Source organism: Symsagittifera roscoffensis, chromosome 1, assembly GCF_963678635.1.
Source record: "Symsagittifera roscoffensis chromosome 1, txSymRosc1.1, whole genome shotgun sequence".
NCBI classification, from domain to species: Eukaryota; Metazoa; Xenacoelomorpha; order Acoela; family Convolutidae; genus Symsagittifera; species Symsagittifera roscoffensis.
The window spans coordinates 27,473,446-27,498,176 of NC_087062.1; the positions used below are offsets into that span (position 1 = coordinate 27,473,446).

Here is a 24,731-nt window from a genome sequence, read left to right on the forward strand (position 1 = left end):
ACCGTCAAGTGAGTTAAACTCTGGTTTTTAGTTTTTTAGTTTATAAATTATTTTTAAAAGAGTTTTTAGTCACTATCAAGCATTGCAAATGAACACCGCAATGATTATTTATGACAGAATTATTTATGAACTGTTTCCTTTTTGTAATAAAAAATGACAATTTGTTCCAGTCACTGAAGAAAAAAGAAAATCTTTATACTGTTTACATTGCTTTTAATGTTAGTTTTTATTAACGTAAGCTTGAATTCGCGTAATATATTTAGTCAATCATTACAACTAGCCGTCATTATCGATCGGTTAAATAATTGCTGGTAAAAATATACCAAGCTACTTGCTTTATATTGTTTAACACCGTACTGTCAAGTGATTGATGGTAACTTTTACTAAATAAATTGCTTTTCACTTTTTTTTTCTTAATTTGCAAAAGCAAAACCAATTTTAGTTCAATTCTTTTTCCTGTTACAAACTTTTAACGTTTTCATAGGCGCCTTTTTATCCTCAACTTACCAAAATCGTCCGACCTAAAATCCGGCAATCGTTTTTATGGCGACGCTTAAGCATGTTTCAAGTTTCGGTTCCTGTTTTACGCTTACGTATTTCTAGTCAGTTGGTCTTAGCAATCGACGTTTTATGGACTTTTCTATCAGAAATACAAAGGGCCGTTGCGACTTATGAAGATAAAAACATCAATATAGCAATTCGCGAAACGTTTGATATTGTTTGATGAACACCACATTGTATTTACCTTAACTTAATCCTCCATTTCTTTTGGGAACCTGAAGGTTGGATCTCTCAAGGTTAGTTCTGTTCCTTGTTAACAATTGTATGCTTACATATTATTGTTTTCAAATCAACTTTCTTTAATCTTGAGCAATCAGAAGCTCAATTCTAATGGAATTTTACAAGAAACTTAACTATAAGAATGTTTCACAATCTTAGAAAGTTTTTCTGTGTCAATTTATAAAAGGACAGCGTGCAAAAGTGATTTCAAATTCAGTCAGATGAATTATTCTAGTTTTGACATTCCTTCAAAAAATTAATATCTACTTTTTTGCGTGTTTATTGTTGACCATAGCCGTTCCTCTGCTCCACCAGATCTCATCAAAAACCCTTATCTTTACTAAAAATAGACAGCAAAAATGTGAAACTTGGAAACAAATCAGTTTGCCTAACTTTCCTCAATTCGATAAATTTCATTCAATTCAAACCAAAAGTTAACAGCATAACTTTGTCAAAGTAGCTCTAAACTGCCAACAGAAATCGGCGAATCACTAGGATGGATACGAGTCGGATCCAGACAGTCCTTTTAATTTACAAATATGAGAGACAGTAAAACAAACAAAGCAGAAGCAAAGTACTCAATTAGAAAACTATGAGCCGAATTTTCAATCACTAGTAATTGCAGCAAATAGTCCTTGTAAGTTGAATTTGAGTGCAAGCCAATCACAATTGTTCGCTTTTCGGTTCTTAATTCAGAAAAATTCAGTTGACCTTACTCGACTTTTTAGTTTTGGGCCATTATGATGAACATTGTTCGACTTTCTGAAAATTCTGTCGACTTTGTTCATTTTGTAGATTTTGGACGTGAACGCTGTTTGAAAATGGGTTAACTCAGTTCAAATTTAACTATTTTTAAGTAAAAAAAGACAGCTTGTATCAGGGCGAAGCCCTGATTGTTCCGCCTGCCCATAATTGATTTCAAATAACTTTTGTTAAACAAAATATTGACATTCTATGAAATCTATGCTGATAATATCATGATTGAACTATTAAAATTTGGATTGTGTATGGAAAAAGTAAGACAAATTAGCTTGCCCCAATTCCATTCGGAACGATGTTGTGGCGCGGGATAGTTTGACTCTCGTGAATAATGCGCGTTACACTTTCAGCCTCAAAATATTCAACGAGCAGTTTAGCTCGATTCCGGTCAGGTTACTATAGGGGTGAGCGAACTTGGTGGTGACCACAAATATCTAGGGATCGATCCACAGAAAGAACTTTTTTCCGGTCTGGAGAAAAAAGCCGAACATTTATATTTTCTATTTTCTTCGAAGTTGGAACACAAATAACAAAATAGGGGGTTAAAATATGTTCAAAATCTATATTAAATATTCGCGTGACAGCATGATGTTTCCATGCCTTGGAGGGTTTGGCCTGATCAAGCCTTTTAGGATAGCTATACTCTTGAAAAACTTTTTTTCAGCTTTAAAATGATGTCGGCGATCGCATCCTGTGCTGAACATTGATGTTTAAAAATCTTGAAATCTGGAATAACACACATATATGTGCAAAAATCCAATTAAAAACGCATCCGCTGTCTAAGTAACAAAGAAAGGATAGCCGGTTTTTGTGCATGTATCACAGAAGCGTCCGACAACATTCATAAAAACTACAAAAAGGGCTAATATTTTTGTTGCCAATTTTTCATCATTTTAGTGTCGTTTTTTTGATGGCGTGATGAGAGAACTAAACAACCGCGTATAAAATTAGTGAGCTAATTAGTTAACAATAGTCTTCAAAAATCTAAAAACAGAAATGAATGAAAATTTTTCTTGTTTACCGTAAAGTAATATGCACAGTACTGTTTTGGAATTTCGGAAACCTTTTATTGCCGAGAAAACGCTGAATGAAGCTTTCACAACAAGTTGTTTAAAAAAATTTTTTTTCTTAATATAAATGACCAATTTTTTGCGTGGGAAAAAAACTATGCACACCCGAAATAAAAATTCCTCCTCATTTTCAAGTTTTTATTTAGCTATTTTTAAAAAAATTTAAAGTATTTTTTTAGCTATAATTTTATTGCCTGGAGTTTCAAGGTAAATTGAACAAAAAATCTTCACGTAGATTTTTCAGTTGACTTTTAGTTTTTAAGTTCGACCTGAACAGAAACAATTAAAATTAGTTATATAAGACTATCTTGCCGCAAAAAATGATCCTTTTTGCTGATTTTGTAAAAAAAAAATTTTCAAAATATGCTGAATGCTTGACTTTAAAAATGTTATTTTGGAAATTTTGCATAAGTTTTTTTTTTAAACCGAGACCTCTTAGATTGTACAAATTTTGGAGGGTCTCCCGAAAATAGAGTTTGCAATGAGCAATGCATTCTATCGATTGAATTTAGCTCACTATTCAACTGAGGATGTGTTAATGAGTAAAATATGTTGCGTAATTTTTTGATCAAAAACAATCATGAAAAACAGTTTTTGATGCTTAGGATTTTAGTTTGGGTTTTCGAAAACTAAGTTTTGTAAATCAGAAATTTCCTACATATTTCTAATATTTAGACAAACCATTTTTATTTCAAAATTTATTCGGATTCTGGGGAATTTTTCTACCAGAAAAAAAAACAAGATTTTTCACAGTAAAAAAATCCTTTTTCAGCTAAAAGATTTTTTCTGTAAATTTTTTTTTTATATTTTCCATTTTAGTGTTTATTTGAGTTTGATACAAACAGTTTTTCACTTGTAGAAAATCTGTAAAATAATCGACTAGAACCGATTACTCTCTTAGGTTTGCCAAAACCGACCAGAAAGCAGAAAAGCAGCTTTTTGTGGCTATTTAATACCTCAAGAACATTTGACATATCAGGTATTTGCGTTGTACCCAAATGTTTTTCTATACAAAAGAAATATGACGACAAGTTTCATGCATTTCCCTTTCTACTGTTTCTTATGATTAGAGTAATACCCATTCATCTCAAATGTTTTCAAATTTAACCATTGATTGCGAAACCTTACCAATTGTTTCTCTACCAAAGACATTTTTTAACGATAGTTTCTGATCACATCCTTTTATGCAACCCCTTTTTGATTTGCAAATTTAAAATGCAACCTCAAAAATGATTCATGCTCATTTATCTCAAAAAAAGCTAAAGATTCTTACGAAGCTGGTTTTTTTTTACTAGAGACTGCATCAAAAATGTCATAGATTACTGGCTGTATTTTTTTATGATTTAAGGTTTAAATCTTTTTTTGTAAGCTTTTTCTTGAGTTTTTTTTTCTTGAAATTCTGGCAGAGCAACTAACTTCTGCTTGGCTTCTAATGATTTTTCGAGCTAAAAAAGCTCAATCATTTTTATTAAATTTTTTTTAAAACTGAGTTTGAACTGCAATCAATTCATCGTATTTGAGTCATTATTTTTGTTGTAACCCACTGTTTACGTGCTTTTTTTTAGTTGTGAAAATATACAACATGGTGTTTCAGATAAAATTGTCAAATAGTTTTGCATTAAATCTCGAGTTTCTTATTAAAAACCTGAGTTGAGATTGCATAAAGTTTTGATATTAACAGATGGAAAGTAACAGATGGAAACTTTCGTGTGTTCATGATTATCCCAGTGAAAAAAATTAAGTCAACCAGAGGAAATGAAGGAAAAGTTTGTATTTTTTGGTTGATATGATTGATGAAGTAACATTCAAATGTCAACACTTGTTTCTTTAATAGTTAGCCGCATCCAGTTTTTCCAAAAACGAGAAATAAAATCATAAACAAACGATAATCATTAAGAACTTCTCTTTGAAAACAATAATAATCAATCAAACCACATTTTAATCGATTATAATTCCTTAATAATCCCTTTATTCTTCGAAGCAGTTATAATAGACTCTGATCGATTGGTTTTATTCCATATTTCCATTTATTTATTGAGCACAGAAAATCAGTTTTAATTGACAGGAACTGGTCATAATTTTTGTTTGCCCTTTTAAACTTCGAACTTGCTCTTCTGAGTTGCTTAAATTTTATGCTTTTCAGAACATTGCTTCATGTGAAAAATGGGAAAGTCCTTTTAGCAGTTTCAAATCAATTCATATAAAAAATTTCTTTTCTTCATTTCTTCTCATTTAGAATTGCTTCATGATGCACATTTTTATAGTACTTTTAGTCACCGAATATCAGCACATTGTTATATTTTCATGGTTTTTTGAAAAAAAGTCATCTACCGCGGGAACGGTTCAACTCTGGTTATTGTTTCCTGATAAAAATTTGTGTTCAGATGAATTTTTTTCGGAAATGGTTTTTTGAACATAGTAGTTTTGAACAAAATTGTTTTGCTTGTGTGTTTTTAGGAAATCTTTTTTCTACTCAAGTGAAAGAAGCTTATCATGCAATTTTCCTATATGTAGACTGTACGATTAGCATTTTCCTTGCAATCTTGTATATACTGAATGATACGTGAAGTTTGGCTTGCCGAATGATGCGTGAAGCTTTCAGCTTCTTTGCAATTTATGGGATCACGCGTCTTGTAGACCGTATAACAGTTTTAACGTCAAGGCTTCAGTTTTTTTTGTTCCGGTCATTAGAGGGACCTATGTATTCGGGTGTTTTTAAGTTTTTTTCTACTCAAAATTGGGTACCCCAATTAATTATTGGATTGGGTCGAGTGATATATTATTCATTTCAAAGTTTTTTCAGACATGATTCGAACAATTTTTAAACATTTCTAAAAAAAGTTTCAAAAGTCGTGAAAAATAGTTCAAAATTTTTGATTTCTCTTCTAGTTTTGACCAAGTAACGCGATCGAATAACGTTTTTTTAGGGACACTCAATTGTTTTAAGGCTCACAAATCTTAATTGTACTATGAAAAAAAAAACTATTTTGGTTGTTCAATTCAGCGATTGTTCGGCAAAACATGTTTTCTAAAAAAAATCAAACCTTTCGATTGTTTAAAGGTTTTTATATGAATATGATCGGAACATTCTGTGCTATATGCTCATCAACCGGCTTTCCTCGTTATGTTTTTTTTTTGGATAAATATGAGTGAAAAACTCACACGTTTTTGGTTTCACATCGCATCATGGCATAAATTTTCATCATTCCGAATAAAATTGTATCTGCATTTCTGCATTGCAAATTTTCAGTAGAGGCGGGGGGGGGGGGGGAATTTTAAAAATATGGATCAGAATTTTTCTAGGCCGAGTGGTGGTTTTTCAAAAAAAATTTGAAACAAACTTTTTCGACTTTTTCTCAGATTCAATTTGTTTTTTCGAGCTCTCCGAAAATACTCTTAGGACCGTATTTTGTGAAAAATTATCTGCACCTGCGAATGCGCTTTCATAATAACTTTAGGGTAGCATGTCTAGGAACGGTTGCATGTGTAAAAACTTTGCGGTTGCATGTCTGAAAGATTTTCATGTAATGAATTTCCTCGATTGAATTCTTTAGCACTCGCTCAGAAAAAAAAAATTTGTATAGACATTTTCAGGTCTATGATTCAGTTTCCTTGTGACATTGCAAGTTATCAGAGCTAAACCAGTTCTGACTAATTCCGATTTCTTAATCAGCTGCCCTGTCCAAGATTCGATCATGTAATCTAGAAAGTTTTGTGTAATAAAATAGTTTTCATCTTCCCCATCATATACCTGTTCTCGGTCAGAGTTTTTATGCAGCTGATAACTATCAAAAACCAGGCCCTGAACATTATTGCCAATAATAAATTAAATGAACTTAGCAATAATTTTATCAATCTGAAATTTTTTGGCTCTTTCAAAGACAGAAACTGTTTAAACTATCATAACCATGGGGAAATGATTTCCAACCTCAAAAGTTAGCAAATTTTTATCTGTATTTATTCCCAATAGCAAAAAAATTTTTGCCACACGTGGCCAAACAATTATGTTTCCCCAACCACAAATTTGGGGCTCAAGCAAGAGAATGCATAATCATAATTATATAATTGTTTATTTAAAAAACATTTTGATGTTTTTTGCTATTACCTGAATGAAGAATACAAACCGTAATTTTTAAATTGTAAATTTAGCTAATTTAAAATCTAGAACAAAATTTTGTACTTGATATAGTTGTCGTTTCTGATACAATTAAAAACCATTATGTTATGTTCATAGCTCTCTCTTTTCAGACAACTTCGATCTACCCTCCTTAATGTCTCGTTATGACCATTCAAAAGGCCATTACAACCATAGCCATGGCTATGGTCATGGTCATGGTCATGGACATGGACATGGACATGGACACGTTCAAAGTCAAGGTCATGGCCATGGTCTTGCACATGGTCAAGGTTATGGCCCTCATCATGGCCCCCATCATGGCCCCCACGTGGAGATGTCTTCTCTCGGAGCGGATTTGGCCCGTGGTTTCGAGAGACATCGCAAAGTGCCCAGTCTCAGTTCAGTGGATCTGGGCAACCAACTGCCATTACTGACCGAAGTGTTCAATAAGCAGAGAAACAGCACGTCTTCAAGGTCAGTTCGGCTTAATTTTTGTATATCCGATAAAAGGATATGGCTTTTGCTGTCGCAGTTTGAACTTGCCTTCTCGTCGGCCGTTCACCAGTCATTCACCACATCCTAAATGAGAAATTAGTCTTCAACCAAATGGACGATTTCAAATTTTGTATTGTTTTTATGTTGTTTTAAATTCATTTTTCGAATACAAATAGTGTTGAGTATGCCATCTTTACTATGAATATCGAGCCTCCCGAAGTTCTACTAGGCTTTCAATCAGATTCCCTAATCACATAGCGGACAAGAAACGACCCAAATTGAAAAAATAGTGACTGTTTTTAATTTTTAATTTTTGTACACTGAGATTGCTCTGCTAATTGCACAGCAAACGGCTGTCCTTGTTCATGATACTCCAATTTGTTAAGTTGGGAAAAACTGCGTCTTCGGTTTTGTTTCGATTTTCTTTCAGACAAAGTCAGTTACCAGAAACATTTATTAGACATACTGACTAAAAAAAAAACAAGTTTGAAATTTTTGCTTTCCAGTTTAATTTCGCGCTAAATTAGGCTGTTAATTAGGCAGTTCTAAGTGTTATGATAGCACAAAAAAATTTTAAGCAGCTGAAAACAAGTTTGCAAAGCTTCATTTGAGTGTTTATGCAATAAAATTTTTAAAAACATAAAAAAGATGCAATTTGAAATAAATTTAAAAAAAGCATTTTTTTAATTTTAGTTTTCGAAGCAAAATGTAGTTAAATTATAATTTATTGTTTGTTTCCTTTTAATAAACATCGCAAATAAGCGACACACATTGCAAAAAAAAACATTTTATGACGAACATAGCACTTTCTAAAACAATTGATATTCTAGGGAAAAAGCGGCGAAAATAATTTGAACAATTCAAATCCAGGCTGCTAAGACCGAAGCTAATTTTCATTTCAAAAGTTCAAAAAACGGTCAATATTTCGTACTTTGGCTTACTTTATCGATTTATTCATTACGTTGTATTAAAATAAATAGTGCGCAATTGGCAATTTAGGCAGGTCAAAAGCCCAAATTTACCTTAAATACAACCAGCATTAATCAACAAATTTTTTCTTGTCTTTCCGTTGAATCAAATCCGTTTGGATATCAATTTTCGTTCTGACTACTGAGAGCCAAAAAGTATTTTATCCTGCGTGATTTGTTTTTTTCCCACAAAAAATCAAGTTCCAACATAATTGCCAGAACGACTCGAGTGATATCTCAAATTAAAACCTTTTACTCTTGAACCGAACTCTACATAACATTTTTTGCTTGAAAAACTCATTGTCGAGAAAAACAATTACATTTTTTTTACTCTGATTTTGATTTTTTTGGCTATTGTTTTGGGCTATTATAGTTGTTTTAGTAGCGCAGAAACCTTTGATTTAAGCCGCGAAAACTAATTTTATACTCTTCTTCAGCATTTCTGGCAATAAAAAGATTCTCAAAAAAACACAATTTTTTAACTTGAAAATTTTTGAAATCGATTTGTATTTGGTTTTATTGCTTTCAGACAAACATTGGACTTTGAAAAAACGAATTGAGAAGTATTTTGAGCGTAAAAATGAACTAAAAAAATGTTAAGAAAGAAAATGTCGGATGTAAACAGCATTTGGGATGAATGTAATATAAAAATTGGTTTCCAAATTAAACACATGTTTTGAATCTACAAAGCGTAGGTTGAGTAAAAAAACAAAGATGACTGTATCATTTCAATACTTAAAAACAATTCTATAATTAACTCAAAGTTGCATATGAAGAAAGCATATGCAATAAAAATTGAAAAAAAAAAACAGGCTTCGTCAAAAAGAAAGTGAAGAATGATTTCAAGGACATCACTCGACATGCAGCGAAGCTTTTAGCTTTCTTATAACTGAAAAATTACTGTTACATTTTTTTGTTTTCTTGTGTACTGAGATAATTAGAAAAAAATGAGAGATATGATGTCCTTTCAAACTAATTGATGGATTTAATAATCCAAAAAAGTTCTTTCGATTGGCTTAGTAAGGAGCCATGCAGTTGTATCACTACTATTTCAGTTGTGTAAACATCAAATATTTACTGCTGCATGTCAAGCAAGGCATTTGAAGTCCTATTTTACTTTTTTTGATTTGTTTGATTTTGAGTTGCTTCTTACAAATCCTAAACATGTCCTTATCAAAGTTCATTATCAATCAAAGGTAATTTAGTATCTTTATTTCAAATTGCATGAACGTGATTTTATTACCAAGTTGCACATTGTTTCGTGTTACTAAATAATCAAAAAATCAGTTCTACCTTTAACTAATAACAACAAACTTAAATAGACTTTTTAAATTTTCAAATAACCAATTTTGTATTGAACACGTTCTCTCCCCGTACCCAGGAGACATCCTGTGCAAGATCCGAAATTCTTTATTTCCTATATAAATTGATTCTCAGATCTGAAATTCTCAATTTCATATCTTGAAAAGAAATTACAAAATTCAAATCTGAAAAAAATTGAGATCTGAGAAATCCTTTGTTAAATTATAATTTATACATTTCAAGTAAAAAATTGAGTTTTTTCATGTTTCTGCAATACACAAGTATTTTTAGATTAACTAGCGGTAAAAAAATTCCAAATATTTTCACCAACAGTTTTTTTGAACTAAATTTCTTGTTCAACTAAAAGTTTTTAAAAACTGTTTGTAGACCTGTCAAATTTTTGACTTTGATGCGCTACTTATGCATTTCCAATGATTATCTCATGCTTGGGGAAACATATTTTGGCGGTCATTAAGCTGAGACTTTGCTGAGTACCTACTAGTAGCTAGCAGAAGCTATCAATACAAAAACATCAAAAATAGCCAAAATTGAGTCAGAAAAATTGATTTTTCAGATCTGAATCAACCAAGAAAAGCTAAACTTCAGACCTGAGATTAGATCTGAAATAGATTTTTTCAGATCTGAAACAACCAAGAACAATAAAGTTTCAGATCTGAAATTAGATCTGAAATAACCAATCCTTAAAGTATTCAATCGTTACTTAAACATTTCACAACCTATTTCAGATCTGATTTTTAGATTTGAAAACGATTATTTTATCATTCATTTTTTTCCAAACATCATCTCCGCAAATCTAAAATTTTCATACTAAATCAATGCCTAGAACACTTTCTAAATAATTTTTGTTCCGACTTTTGATACGAAAGTAACGGAAAATTTGTGCTCGGAGTGGGTTTTTTTTTCAGACAAATTTCGACTTTTTAACTAGCCATTTTTGACGGAATTTTTTATATCACTCCAAAGGTATTGTTGTCTTGAGCTCAAATGTGAAAAAATATTTTACCTGTGATCATTTTTCGTTAAGTTATGAGGGTTTAAAGATTGCCATTTTGGCCAACTTGGGACAATTAACGCGCGATATATTTCGCGCTATTAACGCGTAAGCGGAGAGTTAATCTGTCTTAGAAATCGTTCTCAATTGGTTGAAAGAAGCTTAATTGCCATAATTGATTTGTTACAAGGAGCGAAATATATCCTTTTGTACTTTTTATGGCGTGTGGGTGGATGATTTTCACAAAAATTTCAAATTTTAGAAAAAATTTTTTTCATTTTGTTTTATTACATTTAATTTTTTAAAGTTATTACTGCTCCATAAAAATTAAAAGGCAGTCGGAACATTCAGGGTTTCGCCCTGATACGAGCAGTCTTGTTATAATATAAAATCAATTTGATTTGATGTTTATGAGAGAAAATTGAGTACACCAACTGTTTGTCTTTTGTGGTTATGAGACTTCAATTTGCATCAGCAGTTCACATGTTACCTTGTTATTAAATTAATTCCTTAAAGCTACACCTTGATTAGTCAAAAAAACTCCTCCATAGATTGAGGCAAATACGACAGGAGTCATGGGATTTACAAAATGCCAATTTTTCTGAAATACTGTTCCGAGAAGCATCTCAATCTTAGTTAAGCCAATATTTTTGAAAGTGAAGGACTCGTTTCGATAAATTTTATAGTACTGAAGCTTTCAGTTTAGGCTGAAATTTTTCAGGCATCATTACCTTGCTTACACTTCTTTCGTTAGTATTGAAAAAAGCATCTTGGTTGTTTTCGCCAGCTTTGAGTGAGAAAAATTGAATGATATGCTAGATCTATTAGCTATGAGCCAATTTTAACCTCAAAATCGAGTGAGACACAGAATTGGGACCGGTGGGCGAAAAAAAACTTCAGGCCCGTTTTATTAAAAACAAAAATGTCCAAATAGAAAGTAAATTGAAATTCAAATGTGAGTTTTAAAAAATCAAAATTTAATTACCATTGCCAGCAGCTGATCCTAGCAGTTCGATTTTGCTGATGCAATAGTGACGCGGTCCTCAGGAGACGGGTAGTGTCAGAATTTTTTTCACATAATGTGAAAGGTGTGGACTTTTTTGAAGGTATGGCCCGGGTCCGACCCGGCCCGGCCCGGTTGCTGATCCTAAAAATGAGGCTCCAACTCTAGTTAGACCTTAGTACCAATGGCGATTGGTGTTTCCATTCCTCTCGGTTGCTTCATTCTGACAATATGAATATTAATTTGATTTTGTGAGTGCAATTTTCCAAATGATTTTAATGGCATGCTTTTTTTTCTCGGTTTCAGATTCCTTATCATGTACTTATCATGTACCTTATCATGTACTTGCATCTAACAAATTTTGTTAAAGTTGGCGAATTGGTCGTTCAAAGAACTCCCGAATGACAATAGATTCGTTAATAAACAGCCTGTGTCTTGGTCGAAGTATATTTTTTAAAAATTGGTCAATTTCAGCAGAAAATTGCGCCATTTTTGTTGTTTGCGTTTCAAGAGAAACCCCAAAGCTCGCCACGTCCCTCGGAAATATCCTGGATCCACCCCTTAGTTTTTGTATTCAACTTAAATTGAATTTACTGAACAGGTCAGTCGAACAAATTTTCTCTGCAAATTAATTGAGTAAATAAAAATTAATCTTGAGGTATGGTCGATCAAATTTTTAATCGTTGAATCACGAAACGATCTGATATAATTAGACAATATTTTCTGCGCAACTTATTAGATAGAAGTTTTTGTTTCAAGCTTAGCGTTAGAATTATAAGGCAAATAGAATAACAAATTATTCTTAAAACGGCATAAGATTGAACGTTTGGCATGTTTCGGATAATTCATCTAGATGATTTAGACCTTGAGTCAATTGAGAAGCATTGACAACAAGGTAAACCAATCTATCTCAGGAGGTAGAGGCGTCCTAGTCGAAAAAACGTCTGTTTGACAGATCTTTTTGTAGAAAAGCTTGTTATCAAAATTTTTGGAGAATTATCTGTTAGAACATATCTGGAAATGTGATTACATTTTTTATAGGAAGAGCTTGGTCATATCGCATTGAGTGAATAGTTACATTTACATTAAAACAAAACTTTTGATGGCCATTCAATTTGTCGAAGCACGCAAAACTCTCGCCTGCCTTCAAAACTCATTTTAAAATCAGCAGTAAATAAGGAAAAAGTAAATCAACCCTCAATCATTAACATCATTGCCATAGAGTCAAATAAATTTGCATTTTAGATAAAGCATGTGTAGGTAGGTTGCTTTAGATTGCAGAATGTCGTGAAAATATGGTTAGTCTCATATCTCTAACTTCCGCATCCTTTTGATGTTCAATATTAAGTTTCCGGATTCCAGTGACAAATCGCTGAATTCAAAGACAAACTGCAGAATCCAGTGACAAAATTCGGAATTCGGGGAAAATGGGGAAAATAACTGCTGAGTATTTTGTGGATTGATAATTCGGACCGTCATGTTTGAACAAAGTGGGGAGATGATATAAAGTACAAGTGATAGTTTTTGCACCTTGTAACAAACAAATTATGGCAAAAAAGCTTCCTTCAACCAATTTGGAACGATTTCTAAGAATGATTAAATTTACGCTAACGCGTTAATAGCGCAAATTATATCGCAAGTGAATATTCCCAAAATTGCAATATTTAAACCCCATAATTTTACGAAAAAAGATCACAGGTGAAAGTTATACAATTTTTAAAATTAAATCTCAAGACAGCAATACCTTTTGAATGATAAAAAGTTCCGTCAAATGTTGCTGAATAAAAGCTCGAAACTTGTCTGAAGAGAAAAAAAAACAACCCATATCACAAAAATTCCGTTATTTTTGTTACAAAAGTCGGGCGAACAATACTGCTCGTATAGTATATCAGGGCAAAACCCTGATTGATCCGACTGCCCCTTAATCCATATCAAATAGTATTTGGGAAAATTTTTTGAAAAACTATAAATTTTTGACAAAATCAAAAAACAAATATAAAAATTTTAGTCACACGAAGTCAATCGACCAAATAACTAGCCTCAATTCAATTTGGAACCATTTTTTTATGAGAGATAGTTTGTGCGACGCATAAAGAATTCACGTTACATTTTCAGCATTTGATTAAATTCTTCAAAATGCGCAAAATTCAGTCCAGAGCTGGGTCAAATTGGCAACATTCAAATTCCCAGAACTTTGCAAAAAAATGGATTTTTTCTTATTTTGTTTTCAAGGAGTCAATATCTTCAATCTGGTATAAATTTTTGTCAAAAACTATTATTTCTTGTCAAAAACTGTCGAAAATTGACTAAATACAAAACACCCCAATATTCCATTTTCTTTGAAAGTCGAAACAACAAAAATGCTCGTATCAAGGCAAAGCCCTGAAGGTTGCAACTGTCCGTTAGTTAGTCCCGGAAAATTTGCCAAATTAAACATCGACAAAACTATCAATTTTAGTTCGATAGTAGGAAAATTTAAGTGTTACATCTTGCGTCGTGTTTGATGTCAATCAATTAGCTACCTCAGGGCAAATTAAGACATTTTTTAGTGTGAGATGTTAAAATAAGCTCTTTCAGCTATACTCACGGCAGGTTAAGACAGTGGTAACAACAGTTGGCTGGCCACATGCAGATCGAGACGTCAAAATTTTTGCAAAAGTAGTCTGAAAAAAAAACCACCCCGAGCAAATAATTTTCTCACTTTCTTCGAAAGTTGGAATAATGAGGGTTAATATTTAGATCTGTAAATTCAGCCACGAGTCTAAAAATTTTTTGTGGCAATAATTTCTACAAAATCTAGCAAATATTATAAAATTATAGATAAAACAAAGGTTACAGCTAAAAAAATACTGCTCATATATCAGGGCAAAGCTATCAAGCCAAATAAAAAAAATTGGTTGAAAAATACATTTGTGATTTTGCGTTTTTGTTGTTTCCGCATAAATTCAGAGACCAAAAAACTGATCGCATTGATTAATTTGGTTCATACAAATGCAATCACATTATTTTAAGGCCGATATTATCAAGGCTGAATTTTGAGCAGAAGTAAAGTTGGTCGTTTTTTTTTCTGGAGCAATTTCCGTTGTTTTTTTTCTATTTGCTTGCAGCCTATTTGAAGTACATCCGATTAGTTTACCAAAGGTTCTTTTTTTTTCAAAGAACAAAGACCAATTCGGCTTATGTATAAGTCAACTGAAAATTGTGAAAAAAAATTTAGGGCTGAAAATTTTTTGAAAGCCAATCAAATTGAAGCCAATATTTTTCAGTTCAATTTTTTGAAATATCGATTTTCGGTCCAAAAAGTACAATAGGCTTCTCGTAAAATTTTGAAAACTCCGACTGTAATTTACTTTTTTGATGTAATTTAAATTAAAATGAATAATTTCCAAAAACAAACTGGAAAGAAATCATCCATCTACATGCTATGTAGAGTATAAAGTGATATAGTTTTCAATTAGCAATGCAATAAATAAACCAAAAAAACCAAAGAGCATACCCGAATCCAAATTGGAACGATCCAGTTTAATTCTGCGCTCACGCATTATTAGCACAAACTTTAACGCGCTTTAATTGTCCGAAGTTGGCACAATTGGCAATCTTTACACCCCCATAACTTTAAGAAAAAATCACAGGTGAAATATCCTTCTACTTTGAGCTAAGATTAGCGGTGCTTTTCAAATGATGCGAACTAATTCCGTAAAAGATTGCTAGTTAAAAAGTCGCAGTTTGTCTGGAGAAAAAAAACTCCGAGCAAAAAGATTTCGTCACTTCCTTCGAAAGTCGGAGCATTGAGCCATTGTAGGATTTCCTTATTTTCTTCATTTTATCCCGCACATGCTTATGTCATGTTAAAACGGATGTTTTCATCGACTACCTTTCTAATGCACCTTTTCAAAGCCTATTGAACAATCGGTAATTCGATAAGAACTATAGGTAACTTCTATTGAAAGAACATTCAGTTCGTAAGTTCTAAAGAATAGAAAAACGATGGAGTGCTCGCAAGTGACTTCAATTGAAACCATGTTACTTCAAATGAATAAGAACAGAATATAATATACAGAATCAACGGTTTTTATGCAACACCCATTGTTCATCCATCTATTTTTTTCCTGGCCAAACAATCCGGGATATGTGTCATCGTATGATTGTACCAACCAACACATTTATGTGCGCTAATCTCACAACTTGTTCGTTCCATAAAAGATTTGTCATGACGGAAACGGTAATCCTGAAGTGTTTCTCCTGGCTCCTTCAAGGCGTGTTTCTTCTTGCATTTTTCATTTCATAGCCGCTTTCCAGCACGAAATTGCAGCTTCAACCAAAGTTAGAATTGGGTTGTACTTTGGGAGCCTCTTCAGAGGGAAAATTCCACAAGCTCTAAATTCCTCTGTACCCTGAGCATTGTCAAAAATGCAAAATTCATCAGCAACGTATCCTTCGTCAAGGATAATGTTTCCACATAGAATTTCGAGAAAACTTTTGAAATTTTCCTTCTTCATTCAACCTTGAATTACCTGATAATACAAAAGACCTTCCATGGAAACTGCACAACAGATTGTAACAGTGGGTCTTTTCTGGGCACTGATTTTTCTTTAAACTCTGTCACCCTTAGCAGATCGCCCTTGAGTACGCCGCATTAAGATATTTACACCAATTTCATCCACAAAATTGTTTCGCGAACTTATGACGTCAGGTCTCTTGATCCACAATGTATAAGTGTATTGATCTTCTATATTTTCTTCGCTGTTACGCTCTGCCGGACAATCTCTCGCAATCTTGAAAGTGATCATTCTCCCTTCTAATGCTTTTGAAAGTGCATGTTGGGTAAAACGTTTTTTTTTGGTAAGACCGCTCCTAACGCAAAATTCACCTGCTGCAATGTCATCAGTGGATTGCCCTCCAGAATATCAACAGCGCCCAAAATAACTTCTTCATTCAATTTTTTGATTGTATGATCCAAATTTTGGTAAGTTTTTATATTTCCCACGTCGCACAATTGTATACGCAGTGTTCCGATTTATTCCCAAACAGTCGGCCATTCGATTCGCTTAAACGTCGTTTGTCGATACATGATTTTTTTTTTATACTTGGCCAATTTCAATTGTGATTCAAGCGTGATTCAATTGGGACTTGACGATTTCAAAAAAATACATGAACACACATTTGAGCATGCATTATTTCTTGACTTTCAATGGAAAATACGGTTTGTTCAAAAGATGTCACTAACAATTCAATAGGCTTTGAAATTTTATAATAGGATCAGATGGCTAGTCTCATTTTTTTTTGAAATGCGTGTTTTCAGAATGCAACTTATCCCAATTTAGCTTATCTAGCAGTTTTCAATACTCCATTAATTAAGAAAAAAATAATCACAGGTGGATTTTTTTTCAATTGCAGCTCCAGATAAAAATATTTCAAATTGAGGGTATAAAAAATTTCTTTCGAAAGTGCCAATTCAAAATCGAACACTGACTGAATAAAATATTTTACACTGCATACCCATTTTACCATTTTCTTCAAAAATCCGAACAACAAGGAAAAAACAAGACTGCTCAAATTTCAGCGCAAACCCTGATTGTTCCAACTTCCCCTTAATTGGTGTCGGATAGTTAAAAAAAGTTCAACAAAAACAAACACCAAGTAAATTGAACAACAATTGCTTGCTTCAATTGACGAAAACTGAATGAACACAAAAAACACCAGAAGCATAAATATCTCCCATTTTCTTTGAAATTGGAACAGGAATTGTTTGGAATCTCCAAAAAATTTTCTCGTCAAAATGTTCTTTTCTTTTTGTGACAGCAAGAGAATACTTATTTGGTTGATACTCAGCAAGAGTCCTGGGTTGACCAAAAATGCTAGTCATACAATTTCCATTTATGGAGAAACGCTAAACATACACTTTCCATAAAAGTCCATACGTACAGAAAATTGCATGAAAGGTCTATGATTAGTATTCTTTCATATATGGAAATTGTATGATTAGCATTTTTTCATTTTTGAAAATTGTATGAATAGCATTTTTTCTTTTATGGAAATTGTAAATTTGGAACTTTTTCATAAATGAAAATTTTATGATTAGATTTTTTTAAAACTAGAAATGCAGCAAAATGAGACAAAGACTACGACGAAGACTACAGAGAAGAAAAAACCAGAGATAATTTCTTTTCTCATAGTAAATTCTTCTGAGAAAGAAGAACAATTCTTAATCTTATCCTAGGGGGTTTCTATACAAATCAGCTCAATTTTCAGTCCTTAAAGCTATCAGAACGCTCAAGAAGTTAAAATATACATTGAAGATAAATCATTTTCCTGGTTGGGCGGGAAAATTTGAGGCATATATACTTTTACCGACCAACAGTCAAACTTTGTTTTACAGGCGCTTGCCCGACATAGAGCCGCCCTCTATGATTATGTTAAGTTTCACTTGAACTAATTCTACGGATAAATGAGCTGGGTGGTTAATTCATATCCTATTTCATACCGTTCTTTTAGCAATGAACCACCTGACCCCGGGTTGACCTCCACAGACCGAAAATGCTAATCATACAATTTCATACACTTAGTCTATGGATAAATGCTGGTCATACAAATTTCATACTGTTTTGCAAAATGAGAAATTGGTATCTCTTCATTAAAAAAATATAAAAAAGTGGTAAGAAAAAAATCTAGCCATAGATTTTCCAAATATGGAAAATGTTAGTCATACACTTTCCATACAATTCCATACGTACAAAAAATAGCATGAAAGGTCTACGATTGGTATTTTTCATAAATAGAAATTGTATGACTAGCCTTTTTCATATATGGAAATTGTATGATTAGCATTTTTTTTAGTAAATAGATACCAATTTCAATACCAAAACAACAATAAAATACCTCTAGACTTCGATTGAACTCATTTTGCAAAAAAGTATGAAATTTTTATGACTAACATTTTTCCATGGACTAAGTGTATGAAATTGTATGATTAGCATTTTCGGTCTATGGATGTCAACCCGGGGTGAGTTGCTTCATTGCTAAGCTAACGGTATGAAATAGGATATGAGTTCACCACCCAGCTCATTTATTCGTAGAATTAGTTCAAGTAAAACTTAACAAAATCATAGAGGGCGACTCTATGTCGGGCAAGCGCCTTTAAAACAAAGTTCAACTGTTGGTCGGTAGAAGTATATATGCCTCAAAATTTCCTGCCCAACCAGGAAAACGATTTATATTCAAAATTTTTCTTATTTTTCTTTTTTTTTTCGCGCTAAGAGGGCACTTTTTGGTCGCAAATGATATAAAGAAGATGATGGAATATTTGTGCTCGGGATGGTTTTTATTCAGACAATTTCTGGATATTTAACTAGCAATTTTTGGCGTAGTTTATTTTTTATTAGAAAAATATTGTTGTCTTGTTCTCAAAATTTAAAAAGTTTTTCGCCTGTGATCAATTTTTGTGATTTTATGAACTATTATAATTTATTTAAAATGGAAAATAATTCTTATATTTTTGGTGCCAATGTAATCCATTATAATCGAGTATAATCCATTAAAAATAGGTTAAAAACCCCATATTTTTTGTGCCACTATAATTCAGTATAATTGATTATTATCGATTATAATGGATTTTTTGAGAGGGTGTTCATGAAATTAATAGTTTGTTTCAAAGTGTCCTCATATCTTGTTTAGCGCAGTTGCTACCTTCTACGTTTCATAATAAGTTGCATTTCACATTAAAAATATATGTTTTTTATCTCTACTTTTTGAGTTTATTGCATTTTAACACTTCATTCCACAGTTTTCTTAAACAAAACCGAATTTCGCAGGCAAGGGTGGAGGTAATAATTTGTTGAGCGGTGTTAGAGAGGAACTGTTTAGGGATAGAACAGGGGAGTTGAATGGCTGACTAGGAAAAGTTTGCTTTTATTCAAATATGCCTCGATTTAGTGGTATATGCCTAGAGTTTAGTTTTCCTCAGTCCTAGCGACGATTCACAAAAAACATGACAATTATCTTTTTTCAATGTATCTGGGACAGTTTTTTTTGTGAATTGTCTCTGTAATTGCGAGAATGTAAACTCTAAGATTTATCGAGTCATTATTGAGAAAAACCAGCTTTACTCAGAGATAACAAAATCAAAATAAGTTCATCTTTGCAATGCATTTTTTTCATTGAATTCTTTTTTGATTCTAAATTATCCTGGGAACCACTACTCCGTCCTTTTCATGCTGGAACTAAAAGTGGTGGAAGAGTTTAACAATGAGGAAACAGCCCTTTGTTTTTTGCACTAATTGAGGACAAATGAGGTAAATTATCTGAATTATTTGCGGTTGTCCGCAGATTTTTTCATGATAATTAACAAAAAACTATTTTCAAAGTTTCTGCTTGCAGCATATTTTTAAATGAACGATGAATGCTGTTTTGTACTAGTATTATTGGTAGAAATTTTAAAAAGTTGCCAGAAACCATACCACAGGCTTTAGCGGCAGTCGGAATTTTCAAAGTTTTACCCTTAAGGTGTGCCATGTTTAAGATTGATCACCTAACTGATATATATATATTTTTTCAATCTGAAGACTCAAACTTTGGCCGATTTTGCTCGCAATTCTCTGGTCTGTTTAATGACTGAAACTGCAAGTGGCTTAAATCAGTGCTATCGAGAGTCGTTACCGTTCTAATTCAGTTCTTCTTCTTTAAGGGCAAAACAGTTTTTTTCAAAATTTGTCTTTTTCAGTTTCTTTCATGTGGCAATGATGCAGCGTAATAATTTTACTGATGTTGTGAAATACTAAAGATTTATTCGGTTTCAAATGAACAGCAAGTTGAAACTGACGGAACAAACTGACGGAACATTTGTGATCTTGATGGTTTTTGTTCTCCAGTCAAATTTTGACGTTTTACCTAACAATTTGACTGATTATTTAAGACAATTCAAAAGTTATTGTTGTCTTGAGCTTAAATTTCAAAGATATTTCACCTGTGGTTAATTTAAGTAAAGTTGTGGGGATTTAAGTTTTGCCACTTTTGGCCATTTGTGACAATCGATGCACCATATATTTTGCGCTGTTAACGCGTAAGCGGAGAGATAATTGTTCCGACTTTCGCTATGAAAGTAACAGAATATTTGAGCTCAGTTATTTTTTTCTTCATACAAATTTCGACCTTTTAACTAGTCATTTTCGTCGGAAATCTTAAATCTAATTCAAACAGTATTGTTGTTTTGAGCTTAAATGAGAAAAAATATATTTCACCCGTGATCAATTTTGGTAAAATTATGGGGTTGCAAAGATTGTCATTTTGGCCGATGAGGGACAATTAACGCACGATATAATTCGCACTAACGCATAAGCGGAGGTTTAATCCGTCTGAGAAATTGTTCTAAATTGGTTGAAGGAAGCTTATTTGCCATAATTGTTTTGTTAATAGGAGTGAATTTATCACTTTATTTTTTTTATAGGCGTGTGGGGGGATGATTTTGGGGATGATTGATGAGTTTTTTTAATTTCATTTTTTTTGTCATTACGAGGCCAAACTGTGCACTGGATAGGAGCACAATTTTGTGTCTGTATGTTCCTGGATTCCAGCGACAAGTCTTTAAACATGTGAAAACTTTGTCGGAACGATCAAAGGAAAGTAAAGAACAAAAGAAGAACAAAGGAAGCGTCCTTGTTGCGGAATCCGCTTACAATGCACAAAATGCACAGTTTGGCCTCGTAATGGTTTCATTTAATTTGTTGTCGTTTTTACTGCTCCATAGACCTCAAAAGGCAATCGGAACATTCAGGGCTTTGTCTTGATACGAGCAATTTTGCTCCTCTTAGAATTTGTTCCGAAATTTTTATGAGGCATGCTAATGTGAATTCTCAATACTTTGCTATTTGAGCATTCAATTTTGTTTTTCATTACGAGGCCAAACTGTGCACTAGATAGGAGCAAAAGTTTGTGTCTGTATGTTCCTGGATTCCAGAGACAAGTCTTTAAACATGTGAAAATTTTGTCGGAACGATCAAAGGAAAGTAAAGAACAAAAGAAGAACAAAAGGAGCATCCTTGTTGCGGAATTCGCTTATAATGCACAAAATGCACAGTTTGGCCTCGTAATGTTACATAGCGTGTCGTGAGAATGAATTTCAAATGAACTTCAAATCAACTCGAAGGTTTTCCCTGTTTTTTTTTGAAATTTTCATTAATTTTTTTTAAATCAAACACTGCTCCATAAACCTTAAAAGGCAGTCGGAACGTTCAGGGCTTGATATGCGAATAATTGTTCAGACTGGCTATTGCTTCTGAACTTTTCTATGAGCTCAGGTGCAATTTTTTGTCCAGGCATACAAAGTCCTTTTTACAGTGAACGCAGTATGTCATTTTATGCCATTTGTGTGGACTCCATGCTCGAAGTTTTAAAATGAAACCTCGATATGTCTAGATTTTCGTGACCAATTTTGGCATAGACAGACGACCCTTACGGTTCAGCTCCCGACTTTAGCGACCTCGTGTCCAGCCTTTTGCGACCTATGATCTAGTCGCGACTGTTCAATTAGGGTCTGATGTTGACACCGACATGAACTTCAAAGTTCGGCCATGAATCGAAGTTCGGATGACTTTAACTCGGGAAGTTACTCATTTGCGAGGTGGTCGGATCATTATTCTTGTCAATTCTTTTAAATTAGTCAAAAACTCAAAGATCAGTACCGTGATGCAAAACCCTCATATTCATTACAAAACAGTATACTTGATTTTGTACTCGTTTTTGATTTTAACCCTCTGTGTTGGATGTGCTTCAAAAATTTGTCCTCAATTAATCAATTTCCTTTCGATAATGGGTTGCTTGTCTTTGAAGGCAGCGATATCATAACCTCAAAAGAACTTGCTAAACTATATAGAATGTTTTTCTTGTCGAGACACGAAAGAAATTGATAACAGCTTTTCAACGTTCTTCACAGCTGCTCATATGTTTTTCACGCAACTTATTTGACACTATTTTCATTCATAAACAAACACATGTCACAAGGCAAATTGCTATTTGGAAAAACATTTCACACCAGAATTATTGGTTAGTAGGTCTTTTTTACCCTGTACTAATTCAACCTTCAGATGATTTATTGCTGCGCATTACAGTTCAAAGTTATCTGTCAAAATAAATGATCCGTGCGCTTCATAAATAATTTATAGAATTCACGTGGGGTGGGCATTTGTGTTTAGACTACCCTTATTTTAAAATTTCATTACGAATTTCATAAAAATTACAGTATTAGCAATTAGAGTACTCCAGCAAATCAGCAGCGAAAAAATCTTATATCTTTGTTTTAGCCACGTAGCTTTTACCACTCTTTACCTATCGACTTTAATCGTGGCCAAATCTAGACCTACAGGAAAGCTTTAAAATGCCACTACTCCGATTAAACCTGCCAAAAATGCTAAAAACATTATTTTCACCCCAAAATCACTATAGCGCGAAAAAATTTGGATTTCTGTAACTTTTTCCCTCTTTCCCTTCTGCAAACGTTGCGCGGGTGGGAGATTTGTTACTAATTTCAAAATTTCATATGATTAACAGTTGAACTATTTCTTTATAGGTGGAGGGCGTTCCATACTAGGTACCATTCGGGGGGGGGGGGGGGGTTAGTTAAAGATATCCGATGTAAAAGCAGCGGAGCGAAGCGGAGCAAGCATATCCTACTTGCCAATGCCTTGTTATGAATTGTCGCTTGTTACGAATTGTCGCAGGTTACGAACTGTCGCCTGTTACTTATTGTCGCCTCACCAATTTTAGGGTTTCGCGCAGAACTCAAAAATTTTAATGGATTTTCCGAATCTGAGGATGCAAAATTTTGCTAAACTTTTGAAAACTTTCAAATTGCGTTTCCCGTAAAACACGAAAACATCCCCAGACTGAAAAAAAATTGCGCGCAGTAGGTATATTTTACAAATTTGCTCACGCTCCATGAAATATCAAATATTGGCGGCTAGGAAATCTTAAATATCTTAAGTTTGGTCGTCCACAAATTGATGTGAATTAATATAAAAAGGCGTGGTTACTGTTGAGAATAACGGGGCTGCAATTTTTCCAATTAGTTGGTTCAAAAACCAAACTATTTAGCAGCGAAAAAAATGAATTAAAAAAACAATTGTGTTAGTTTTTGCCATAAAATCAATTATCAATCAGTTATTCTTGTCAAAAAATATTAATTTCAGTTCACTGATTAATTTTCTTATTCTCACCTAACAAACATCCTGAGTATTTTAGAGGACAATATTTTTTTCTTTAGAACATCGTAACTATATGCTTTTTATTTTTTTTTATCTATTCGCTATTGAAAAGTCGAGTTTCAATTTTCTTCGTTCTATCGCTCGAAATCTTCATTTTACATTTTTTTCTCAAGTTATGATTTTAACAGGAAATTTTTAAAATCTTTTTAAATCTCTTTTGTAATCGTTGAAAATAGAACTAAAAATTGCGATAGTGGGACTTTTTTCTCAGAAGATAAAGCCTGAGTTTTAAATTTTTAAACCTTTATTTGCCAGGTCAGTAAAGCGATGTATCAGCAACCCGAAAACCGGAAGACCAGATCAGTAAACCGTAATTGAAATTACCTGATCAGTAAGCCAAAAACTGTCAAAAATGTGTCCAGTTGACTAAAAATGTGTTTTTCAAGGTAACAACTTTTTCAGGGTTTTTCAAGGTAACAAAGTAAAGTTTTTCATTTGTTATATTGCCATGAATTATCCGCAACATTGTTGTAAATTTAATTACATAGCTAAAGAATTGAAGTATTGCAATCTATCTGTGGAAAATTGGTCAACTTAATTCCTCGATGCGCTGATTCTAAGCGGATTTAGTACTGAATACGACGCAACCGGTTTCGTACATATTAATAAATGTTACGTAATTGTTTCATAATTAGATTTACTGATATGGTAACTCACTAATACATCGATTTACTGCACGCAAACTATAAAGTTATAGGCATTCAATCTTTATCTTGTCTGATTGATAGATTTTAGAGAACCATTTAGTTATTCTTGATGGCTGATTAAAAATTCAACATCAAATCTCACAACTGTATACATTGAAAAATAAGAAACATAAACATTAAACATATTTTCAAATTGACAAGTAGTATTCAAATAAGCATTCACTTTGTAAGAAACTTTCTCGTCACTTTTGTCCTTACACATTGAATAAGAAGTCTTAGTTGATTTCTGAGTGTTATTAAACTTGTTGTAGAAAAGTTATTTCG

General features: G+C 32.9%; 1 protein-coding gene across 7 annotated transcripts in view; it reads left to right on the plus strand.

Annotated features, from left to right (window-relative positions):
• Window positions 1-24,731, plus strand: part of LOC134842076 (potassium channel subfamily T member 2-like) — a 115,153-nt gene that overhangs the window by 711 nt on the left and 89,711 nt on the right. For 5 of the 7 annotated variants that reach the window (XM_063858239.1, XM_063858257.1, XM_063858283.1 and 2 more), the window contains exons 1-2: window positions 298-797; window positions 6,858-7,200. In XM_063858239.1, the coding sequence (XP_063714309.1) occupies window positions 6,881-7,200 (320 nt within the window). In that variant the 5' untranslated portion in view covers window positions 298-797; window positions 6,858-6,880. Of the gene's footprint in view, window positions 1-296; window positions 798-6,857; window positions 7,201-24,731 lie in introns of those variants that run through there. The other 2 variants (XM_063858275.1, XM_063858247.1) reach the window with 2 other exon arrangements.